General features: G+C 39.2%; 1 protein-coding gene across 7 annotated transcripts; it reads left to right on the top strand.

Annotated features, from left to right (window-relative positions):
• The first annotated feature begins 810 nt into the window (after positions 1–810).
• On the top strand, positions 811–8,170 carry LOC111366169 (exportin-T-like). Of its 7 annotated transcripts, XR_002697587.1 has the most exons (15): positions 825–2,815; positions 2,943–3,020; positions 3,131–3,220; positions 3,389–3,493; positions 3,798–3,857; positions 4,353–4,415; positions 4,486–4,581; positions 5,098–5,262; positions 5,372–5,545; positions 5,790–5,855; positions 5,926–6,024; positions 6,659–6,805; positions 7,222–7,399; positions 7,487–7,537; positions 7,642–8,170. XR_002697587.1 is itself a non-coding variant. In XM_022986863.1 (14 exons), the coding sequence occupies exons 2-14, from the start codon at positions 1,085–1,087 to the stop codon at positions 7,309–7,311; spliced, it is 2,964 nt and encodes a 987-aa protein (XP_022842631.1). In that variant the 5' UTR covers positions 811–938; positions 1,032–1,084; the 3' UTR covers positions 7,312–8,170. The 7 variants fall into 7 exon arrangements, 2 of the variants coding, with proteins under 2 accessions (XP_022842631.1, XP_022842632.1); XM_022986863.1 differs by having other exon boundaries at positions 811–938; positions 1,032–2,815; positions 7,222–8,170; XR_002697586.1 differs by having other exon boundaries at positions 7,490–8,170.
• Positions 8,171–11,915: the final 3,745 nt, after the last annotated feature.

Here is an 11,915-nt window from a genome sequence, read left to right as displayed (position 1 = left end):
TCTATTGCATATCGTATTGAGATTGATCGACATTCAACTTATTTTGCAAATCGTGGTACATTTCTAAGTATGGTGTACTCTCTGTTATGGGAATTGCAATACAACCACGTATGTCACTCGTCCATCTCCATTCCTACCGATTATTTTCATTCAATTCGAAATCATTGAAATAATAGGCGGGGATTATCATATTTGCATGAGAAAATTGATTTAATCAACTTCATTTATTAATTATAAGAAAAAATAATACATCGCCAACAAAAATCAGTGCCAACAGTCGGCTGTCAACAGAGACAGTCGACTGTTAACAGCCAAAAAGCCAACTGTTTTTCTGCTTTTCGCATCAATTTTTTTGTTCTACGGTTCTAAAGAAAAAAATTATAGATCTGTACAATTTTTTTTGATACGTAAAATCTGTTAAAAAAAATTTATACTAATTATTACTATGTCGAAGTAAATTTTCTCTATTGAAACGTATACTAATTTACTGAAAAAGAAATTAAACATAAGTAAATATACTTATCGATTTGAATAAATTGATATGAAAAAAATTTCGGCTTCAACGTTTAAACTTTTTTGAGATGTTGAGATTCAAGCAGATGAAAGATGAGAGTTTTTTTCTGTCTTGAAAGTTCGTTTTGAAATTTTATAAGTGAGGAAGTGTTTGATTTTCAATTATTAACTAAAATGATAGTAAAGTATTTTTAACAATACATTATTTTATAATTGTACAATATATTTAAGAACATCATTATTTTTTAACATTCAATAAATCAATGTGATAATATTCATGATTTTCAAAGTCAAAGTTTTGTCTCAAGATCAAATTTAAAAGTGCCCATAGGAGAGATGAGCTACTGAAAAACCTTCGTTCCTTAGAACTCCAAAAACCCAGTTCTGTCGTCAAATCTCTCTATTCAATTCTTTTATTTCTTCAGGTAATCCCTCAATCAACTCTTCATTCAATCAATTTCATTATACATATAGAAAAGGCAATAATATTTAGAATCTCTTATCCAAATTCTTCGCAGTGTGTAATTAGGGGATAGGTTGTTTATTTCAAGGGTTTAGAGGTTTACGAGGTATGGATGATCTCGAAAAGGCGATTTTGATCAGCTTTGACGAATCCGTGACATTCGATTCAGTACTGAAATCACAGGCCGTGGCTTATGTTCAGCAAATTAAAGAGAACCCATCAATCTGTAGGATATGTATAGAGAAATTATCTTTCTGTAAGCTAGCTCAAGTCCAGTTCTGGTGCTTACAATGTCTTCACGAGGCCCTTCTTGTTAAGTACCTGTCAATGACTCCGGACGAGAAGTCATATATTAGAAAATCTGTATTTTCGATAGCTTGTTATGAAGCTGTTGATGTCAATGGTAACAGCTCGGTTAAGGTTTTGGATGGCCCGGCGTTTCTAAAAAATAAGCTTGCTCAGATTGTTGTGTTTTTAATTTACTTTGAGTACCCCTTAATCTGGCCATCAGTATTTATGGATTTCCTGCCAAATTTAAGTAAAGATGCGGTGGTCATTGATATGTTTTGTCGGGTTTTGAATGCATTGGATGATGAATTAATCAGCTTGGACTATCCACGGAGTGGGGATGAGGTAGCTGTGGCTGGTAGGATTAAGGATGCAATGAGGGCTCAGTGTGTGCCTCAGATTGTTAGAGCTTGGTATGACATTATATTGATGTACAAGAATTCTAACCCAGAGTTATGTACTAGTGTTTTGGATTCGATGAGGAGGTACATTTCATGGATTGACATTGGGTTGATTGTCAATGATGCATATATTCAAATGTTGTTCGAGTTGATGCTGATGGATGTTTTACCGGATCAGCTTCGTGGTGCTGCTGCCATTGTTATTCTTGCGGTTGTGACAAAAGGAATGGATTACAAGTCCAAGCTTACCATTCTGCAGAGCTTGCAAATAAGCAGAGTTTTTGCATTGGTCATGGGGGATAGTGACTCCGAGTTGGTTTCTAGTGTGGCTTCCTTGGTCACAGGGTATGCCAATGAAGTTTTGGAATGTTCCAAGCGTTTGAACTCAGAGGATGGCAAGGGGGTCTCGTTGGAGCTCTTGAATGAAGTTCTGCCCTCAGTGTTTTATGTTATGAAGAACTGTGAAGTTGATTCAGCATTCAGCATTGTGCAGTTTCTTTCAGGTTATGTTGGCACGATGAAGAGCCTTTCTCCATTGACGGAGATGCAGTTGCTTCACTTGGACCAGATATTGGAAGTGATCCGCGTACAGATTCAATTTGATCCTCTCTACCGCAGCAATCTTGATATGCTGGACAAGATTGGTAGGGAAGAAGAAGATAGGATGGTGGAGTTCCGGAAGGATTTATTTGTACTGCTCCGCAATGTAGGTCGTGTAGCTCCTGATGTGACTCATAATTTTATCAGGAACTCGTTATCTAGTGCTGTTACATCATCAGAGAAGAGAAACGTTGAAGAAGTTGAAGCTGCACTTTCTTTATTTTATGCTCTTGGCGAATCATTACAAGATGATGCAGCGAGGAATCGCACTGGTCTGCTGGGAGAATTGGTCCCCATGCTTCTATTGACGAGATTTCCTTGTCATTCCAACAGGCTTGTTGCGCTTGTGTATTTGGAAACAATAACAAGATATATGAAGTTCTTTCTGGATAATACTCAATATATCCCAATGGCACTAGGTGCCTTTCTTGATGAAAGAGGTGTGCACCATTCCAATGTCAATGTGAGGAGAAGGGCAAGTCATCTTTTCACAAGGTTCGTGAAATTGCTCAAACCAAAGCTCGTGCCTTATGTAGAGATTATCTTGCAGGTATTAGATTATCCATATTGATGTTAATGATGGTGTTAATTATGGTAACTATGCTTGGCATGTTGATCCACGCCTATAACTTTAATGCTTTCTCTTTAATAACTTGCATTTTTATATGGAACTCCAGCATCTGCAAGATAAAGTTGCAGAGTTCACGAGAATGGACACTGCATCAAATGAAGAAGATGGGAGTCACATTTTTGAGGTAAATGTTTAATTTCATGTATATTTGCAGATGTAGATTGTTGAAGTTGACTCCTCGCAATATGTAAATTATTTAATTTGACCCATGCTTTGATTGTTTTTACATTGCAGGCAATTGGCTTGTTAATTGGGATGGAAGATGTACCACCAGACAAGCAGTCTGATTACCTTTCTTCATTGCTCTCTCCTCTTTGTCAGCAGGTCAAGTTTGATTGCATGTTATGAATTATGTGTATTAAATTATGCATTGTTTGTAAATTTTTTGATCTGATGCTTGGTTATTTGTATTTACCTGATTCAGGAGTAGCACATTGCTCTAACCTTTTCATGTTATTTTATAGTGAATTTAAATTAAGCAAACTTTTGCAGGTTGAGGTGGCCCTATCAAATGCCAAAGCTCATAACCCTGGAGGGTCTCCTGCACAAATTGCAGATATCAAGCAAATTATTATGGCCATTAATGCTCTAAGCAAGGTTTTTCTTAACATTTCAAGTTTCTTATGTCGTGTTGTTTATCCTAGTTGGTTTAATATTCTGTTTTTCATTTGGGAATATTTCATATGTTACCTTTTTTTTTTGTAGGTGATGTAAGAAATGAAATTAACCCTATCTGTGTACATATAAAATGGAAAAAATGTGGTATTTTGTCACCAACAGTTGATGCGTATTATATATATTAAAATACTTAACGCTGTTCTTAGTGGTTTGAGTCTGCCTCAGATAACTATTTTAACTTCATCATGTTTACTCTAATCAATATAGCATTTGTGTAATTTAGGGGTTCAGCGAGCGTCTTGCAACTGCTAGTCGCCCTTCCATTGGTCTCATGTTCAAACAGGTAGGTGAATTGTGATCCATTTTCTCTGATCTGAAGTGGTTTTACCCGTCATTTAGCATCAATACTTGTGATTTTGTAAATTTATGTAGTACTTTTAACTGAGTGTGTTATGTACAATTATTTATTCTCTTATTATCGCATATGAAAGTTTCTCTCGATGTTTCTTTTCCTGACTGGCCCAATACTCCTACATCTTGTACTTCTATCTGGTAGTTCATATGACATTATTCTTCTTCTCTGCAGAAAAGATGAGTGTGAAATATTCATTTATCATGGCTACTCTACAAATTGGTGACAGTATATATACAAAGTATTATGGGTTGATTGGAGTAGATTCTTTTTGATTCATTTATCATGCCTACTCTGCACATTGGTGACAGTATATACACAAAATATTATGGTTTGATTGGAGTGGATTCTTGTTGATTCTCAATAGTAGAGATGTTCGTTTTCCCCCTTTACTATGACGTTTTCCTGAATTTTTCTTTGATGCAGACTTTGGATTTTCTCTTGCAAATACTTGTTGTCTTTCCGAAGATAGAACCACTGCGGTGTAAGGTATGTATTAGAGTTCCTTTCTTTAATGTCATATTGAAAACTCTTTGGCTAATAAAACCTCCTTTGCTAGGTCACTTCATTTATTCACAGTATGGTGAACACTTTAGGAGCATCTGTATTTCCATATCTTCCGAAGGCATTGGAGCAGTTGCTACCAGAAAGTCAGGTGTATATATTTGTCTTCCTATTTATATTATGTGGTTTGCAGTATTGATGGCCTGAAAGTTGTTTTTGCTGTTTTGATCTAGACTTCCACAATCCTTCTATTATGCTTGTAAAAAAAAAAAAAAAGCTATTATTCTTAATTGTGTGTTTATTATGTTTCTTTTATGATCGTAGTAATGTTATATTCGCAACTGCCATAAGATTTTAGTAAAATATCTAGCTACCGTAGCAAATGGACTATGATGTCTATTTGTGCTTGGTTATTTCATCAAGACTAATATATGCTTATGTTCCGTGCTGCATATAATGACTTATACGAGGTTCCATATTCTCCACTTGCTAACAATATCGTTCCATGTTCTGTATCATGCTCATCATGTTGGAGCTTTTTCTTTTGTTTGCTGGGTTTAAAATTGGATATGTTTTGTCTTTGCTGATCAAATACTCGCGTGGCCTACTTTTACTGTAGTCTACTGTAATTTTGAGGATTTTAATTTTGGTAATGCCATACTTGCAGCCAAAGGAACTGGTGGATTTTCTGGTACTTCTTAATCAACTCATCTGCAAATTCAGTGCTGGAGTCCGGGACATTTTGGAGGGAGTGTACCCTATTATTGCAAGTAGGGTGTTCAATATTCTTCCAAGGAATGAAATTCAGTCAGGACCTGGTGGCAATACTGAGGTATGTGAACCTGTTGGTTTGTGATGCCTATTCTTTTGAACTTGTCACTATTCTTTGGTGCTAAGGCTTCCTCAGCTGCTTTAGTTGCAAGTTATGCCTTATTTGTCAGGAAATCCGCGAGTTGCAGGAGCTTCAGCGAACATTTTATACGTTTTTGCATGTGATTACTACACATGATCTATCATTGGTTTTTCTTTTACCGAAAAGTAGGGGCTACTTGGAGTCAATGATGCAGTTGCTGTTATATACATCTTGTAAGCACAAGGACATCCCTGTAAGAAAGGTGTGTGTGCTGTGGAACTTTCTCATTTTGTGGAAATACTTGCAACTGTCATTGTGCTTTGGAATCTGTTAAATTAACAGTTTATTTAAGATTGAGTTAATTTCTAAGGATATCCCAGTAAGAAAGGTCTGTGCTGTGGAACTTTCTCATATTGTGGAAATACTTACAACTGTTATTGTGCTTTGGAATCTGTTAAATTACCAGTTTATTTAAGATTGAGTTGAATTCTCAATTTGTCATCCAGTCATGCGTGCAGATATTCATCAGGCTAATTAAAGACTGGTGTGGTAGGCCTTGTGGTGAAGAAAAGGTATCTTACTCTCAAAATACCATTTCTGCAATAATATTTCACAGGATACTAAGGAGAGACTATTTTGCAGGTACCTGGTTTCCAGAGTTTTATAGTTGAGGCATTTGCCACAAATTGTTGTCTGTACAGTGTGCTTGACAAGTCGTTTGAGTTTCGGGACACAAATACTGTAAGTTGATAATATCAAGATCTAAACAAGTTTCATTTGAAAACCATTTTATAATCGCATTCCATGAGTGCATGCTCATATATTGCATCATAATCAATGTTATTATAAAGGGAGGATAAACAAGATCTCTTTTTAAAATAGATGAATGTAGTAGAGCAGTTAGTCTATTTTGCATGATCTACAGATATCTAAAAATATTTTTTTCTTTATTACTTCGGTGTCTGAAATTAAAATCTTTCCTGAATGCTATCTGAGGTCTTAGTTGTTTACAAAGTGGGATTTTCCATGAACTGTTGCTTCATTTAGTCAAAAGAAACATTATTGCATTGTTAGATTTGACTTTGTGCCACATGTATTTCCTGAGCCCCGCGAATCGATCAACATGCATAGTGCTTCTGTTATATAGATCCAACGGGTCATTTTTTGCCGCATTGTCCAATGCATGTACTCACATGGAGAATAAATAAATGGCATTATTTTTTATTAAATGAACTTGGAAGTGGAAATACCATTTTCCTAGTATGTTGAAGAAATTATATTGTTCTTGAATTGGTTGCTTTTTGCTGATATTTGTATTCTTTTATATTCCTGCCTAACTTAGTTTTCCATTGTTTGTTGGGACTTCCTTTGGCAGCTTGTCTTGTTTGGCGAAATAGTTTTGGCTCAAAAGGTCATGTATGAGAACTTTGGCAATGATTTTCTTCATCATTTTGTATCACAAGGTTTTCCAAATGTGCATTGCCCTCAAGACTTGGCAGAGCAATATTGTCAAATATTGCAGGTGTTACACTTAGCTTTTTATAACAGTTATTTAAAACTGGGAATTGATATGTGCTTGCTTGGCTACATATTTTCTGGATAAATATGCTTTGGTTTGCCTTTAGCAACTGATTCAAGTCATTAGCTGTTATTGATGGACCCAAAACTTGTTGAAATGAGATAGAAGTAATGGAACTTTGTAAAATGTTGTCAATTTTCATCAGGAGAATATGCATAATTCCTAGAATACAAGTTTTAAGCTTTTCTCCCTCCGCCTTTCCTTCATTTTCTTTTTACTACTTTGTTTACGATGGTGGGTGGTGGGGTGGGGATGACTAGGGGTGGTCCTGGTGATAAACTTCTGGAACTAGTTTCTGTATCTATGTTGATGTGTCTTATGTTGCCTCGGTTATCTTTCTAATGTATTTCTGTTGTCAGGGTAACGATATCAAGGTACTGAAATCCTTCTACCAGTCACTCGTTGAAAAGTTGAGACTCCAACAAAACGGCAGCTTGGTTTTCAGATAATAACTTAATGATATACAAATCTATTGTCATACATTGATGAATGCACGACATTGACCAGTTGTAATGGCCGGATTTTGTTGATCAAAAGGTTTTAACAGTTGCCTCATCAAATTTAACCGAATGTATTAGCTCCAGTGTTCACGTCTAATTGGTACATCTATTTCCATGAACACAGCAGGGTTGCTTTCACGCAAATACGATTTGGTTGCTCATCATGGGCGGGGAGGTATGGCTGTAAATGATGCTATGCATGGTATAAGTTGATAAAATATTTAATAATCGATATCCTTCTTCCTGCTGATACTGTGATTAATTACACCACCATGGCGGGTGTAAATTTTCAAAGTTCTTCCTTTCATCATGAAATATCACAAGTCTCTTGGCTGAGCATTTGATCAAGAAGCTTGAGCAAGCGTGGTGGCATAGGTGCCGGTTTCTTTTTGGTCGGCTAATTAATTCTCAGCCTTTTCTGATCTGGTCTTGTTCAAGGAATATATAGTGTGTTTTCCAATTTCTTTCTTTCCGCTGTGCTCTTCGTTTAGGGAAGTGGTGGGGATTTTGCAGAGTTGAGATGATCAAGTTTTGTTGCGAGGACCTTCGTTTTGGCGGAGTTTTGTTGTGTAACTAGTTTGTTAGCGTTGTCACCTGGTTGAGCCTTGGGTGATGTTTGTTTATCCACATTGAAGTTCTATCCCAGATAATCTTTGCTTATTCAATTGATTGTGGGACACTAGATAAAATTCGTGTGATTTATGACTATTCTCCCTTGAGTTGTACTACATGTATAGAAAGTATTTTGCCAGACAAATTACAGACCACGCACAATATATGGGGTGGGTGAGTGGGTATATTTTTTCAATATTTGTTCTGTGGGATAAATTCAGTACAAACAGATTTTCCATTCTCCCTTAAAGTGAGATTGTTTGAGCCTCTTTTTTCATCAAAATACATTTTTTAAATAGTAATTTGACACCATTTCAACTACTCATTTTTCAATAAAATAATATTATACGTAAACTCAAAATTTTTCTTTATTTTTTAATCTCACATTCTTCATCATTGTACTATTTTAAAATATATTTTTTGAAAAAAAATGGGGTTCAAACAACTCCAAATTAAGGAGAGATGTACGTGAGATACCAAAGTCGTACTATTGATTTCTTTTGACTAAAAAATTGTTAATGGATAAGCTCGGAGTCGAGGACATTTTTGTCTGAACAGAAGAATGTTTAAATTGAAAAAAAGAATTATAATCACACGCCATTTTTGTCAACAAAACTATAGAATTTTATTGTAATGAAAGTACTTAAATTTTGCTCATTTTCGCGTATATATCAACATTTTGTCAAATTTTTATATTTAACCTTCGACTAACAAACACCTGGTCTATTATTACCATTTTGTCCAAATATTACGTTAGAGGAAATTACATCCACAACTTTTTTCAATTTTCCATTTCAATAATTAAATGATAAAATTATTCATTTAAATATTAGGTGTACCCAACCCCATACACCCTAATGCTATCACATTTTCAACCCCAAAAATGGACACAATGAACCGCTGTTTTTTCAACTTACATCCCAGACATATGGATTAGAAAGGCTCTACTTGAAAATGGGAGGACGGAGAAATCCAGCTTTGCTCGAGGCTGCTGCGTCAAGGGTTCGAATCTTGAATTATGGATTTGGCTCTTGGTAAGTGCAAGTGTATAAGCAGTCTTCCATCCTGTACCCTTGGATGCATAACCTGCGATTTACCTCCCTCACGATACTTCAGGACAGGGGCGGTGGGAGGCCCTTAAGGTTGGGGTTCAACCTTTTTTTTTTCAAGAAAGGCTCTACTTGTTTCCTAACTTGTTGGGGGCACATTTCGCAATTTACCTTCCTTACAAAGCTCGGGGGGGGGACTGAAGCGTTAAGGTTTCAACCTAGGGGGTTGCTAATTGAATGGTTTTAAGGGTTGGGCCCTCAATTTGTAGTGTGAGGCCGGCCGAAGGTAGGGAGGGAGACGGATGTGTTACGCCTCGATTATTCGCACCTCGATACCGAAGTGCCATCTCACCACCAAGGCCGAGATCAAGTAGACCCTACGCAGCACCATTTACTCCGACCTGAAAACAACCCTCCCGAAGCTTCTCCGAAGTGATATATCGATTCCTACTACTGATCTGTCGAAGCATCTCACCTCCGAGGTCGAGATCAAGTGGACCCCGGTTAGAAGATCCGTCGCCAATTTAAGATTTGTCCTGCACCTAAGGCTTAAATTGATTTGACGTCTCCATGAGGCTATTTGATGTGACTTATCAACTTTATGTCAATTCAACTTGGGGAAAACAAACTGTCCGCCCACTCTACAAGCGCGGCTGATTGACGCCTATGAGCAGACGCTTCATACCGTCATATGTACACACGCGTTCCACATCCAGCGGTTCATACCACCTATAAATACCCAAGGTTTGGCAAGAGGCAAAAAGAAAAAAGAAAGAATGAAACTCTCAATACATAGCATTCCATAACAAGTTTATATATTCTCCTCCCCCTTTATTGATTGATTTGTGTAGCCCCTAGGTACTGTTCCGACCACTCAAACCTGACTTGACCGTCGGAGTGTATACGACCGCCACCACCCCCATCGGTTCCGGCCGTGTGCACCTGACAGTTTGTTCATTTCGCAGGGAGGAATACGTAGAGTAGCTATAAGTTGGCCACGTGGAGGAGCCATTTTTGGAGGTCAACAGTTTGGCGCCGTCTGTGGGAAACTCACTCCCCATTTGAAGTTTTGCGTTCCCCATCAGAGAAGACACCGGAAAATCGACGACTGACCCTGAAAAGGGGGCATTCTTGAAAAAGAACAAAGTCGAATTACAATCCAAGTTCTTACTACCCTTGAAAAAAGAGGTAGGATGAGCTACAGCCGTGAAGACAATCCCATGAGAGAGGCCTCTGAAGAAGAGGTACTCCATAACAATGTTACTCATCAGAAACCGCATCACTGGCATCGACGAGGCGAAAGAACAGCCATACTCACTGAAGGAATGGCCCAGATAGCTGCGGGTATGAGAGACATAGCAGCTCAGAATATGGCAATGAGGGAACTTCTCATGCAAGCCCAGGGACACCAGAGGCCCCAAGGATCTTATCCGGTACAGGAAATCCCTTTGTCTCACTCTCGAGGCCACATGAGCCGGCACATAGAACGTCCTCTCGAAAGAGAGGGGAACACCGAAGCGACATCTTATGTGCAAGAGAGTCATCCATCAGAACCACTCTTGGGGGACAACTTTCCTCAAGAACACGATGACCAGAGGTCAGTGAGCGTCTTCGACTGGATAGGAAACGATCCTAGCAATAGGGTCCGCCAGGCAAGAGGGTCGGTCCGGTCAGACCCCGAAGAAGAGCACGTTCCCCCTCCTCCTAGAAATAGGAGGGAGAGGAGAAATTTAGTCGATTGGGGGAGCCGGGGAGAAGCACCTTCTCCACCCCAAGACATCCAAGATGATGAAGGATCAGAGAGGCCCTGTCGATCTTATGAGGTTGACAACGACGACGATAACCTCTCTTTCTCAAGGGAAATTCGAAGCTTCCCAATGCTAACTAACTTCATGCCCCCTAAGATCCCCAAGTATGAGGGAAGAGGGGATCCGGAGAAGCACCTCACAAAGTATATGACACAAATGAGTCTTAGGGGAGCCTCACCTGCTCTAAAGTGCAGAGCCTTCCATTTAACACTAGGCGGAGCCGTCGAGGTGTGGTACAGCAGGCTTCCTCCCCTAAACATCAGAAGTTGGCCAGACTTGAAGAAAGCATTTTTGAACCAGTACCTCTCACGCAGGGAAGGAGAGGCACCAATTCAACGCCTGCAAGACATGAGGCAGGCCCCTGGAGAGACGCTGAAAAGCTATCTCGCCAAGTTTACAGATGAAATTACTTACTGCGAGCAGGTCACTGACAGGGAAGCCCTTTCAGCCCTGAAAGGTGGTCTCAACATGAACACTTTGTTTTGGAGGGACGTGCGTAGCAAAAATCCCTCCACATACGACGAGCTGGTGGAGATGATGAGAGTGGAAATTGTTAGTGAAGAAATGATTGATCAACGCAACCGTGTCACGCAGGGACTCCCTCCCCCATAGAGGCAGGTAGGTCGAGGCCCCGCAGCGCACCTTGTTACTCAGCAATGGACCCAAGCAGGGCATACCATAGCTCCCACATCCGGACAGGCCCTAGCTTCCGCCACATTGAACGCAGTACCGGTGTTGGCATATGATAACGCACCCGCTGAGGCAGGACCATCTGGAAGAACTGACAAGAAGAAGAAGAAGAAAAAGAGGCCAAACAGGCCCTTGGCAAGAGCAAGATTTTGTACTTTCCATCAACTATACGGGCATGACACCAGCGAGTGTCGTGATGCTAATCGGCGCCCTGATCGAAGCAACCCCCACACTTCCAGCAGAAACGAGCACCTCCGCAGATCCACCTCCCCGAGGAGGGGAGGAAGAGGTCACCAGGAACAATTTCCTCGCAGAAGAGAATCGAGAAACCGAGGCCAATCTAGGCAAGGGAACCAAGCCCAATTCGCTGGAGGCCAGATCATCAGGGAAATCG

The sequence above is a fragment of the Olea europaea genome, chromosome 17 (genome assembly GCF_002742605.1).
Source record: "Olea europaea var. sylvestris chromosome 17, O_europaea_v1, whole genome shotgun sequence".
Classification (NCBI taxonomy): domain Eukaryota; kingdom Viridiplantae; phylum Streptophyta; class Magnoliopsida; order Lamiales; family Oleaceae; genus Olea; species Olea europaea.
Note: the sequence above shows the minus strand (reverse complement) of the source record. Positions and strands in the feature narration are given on the sequence as shown.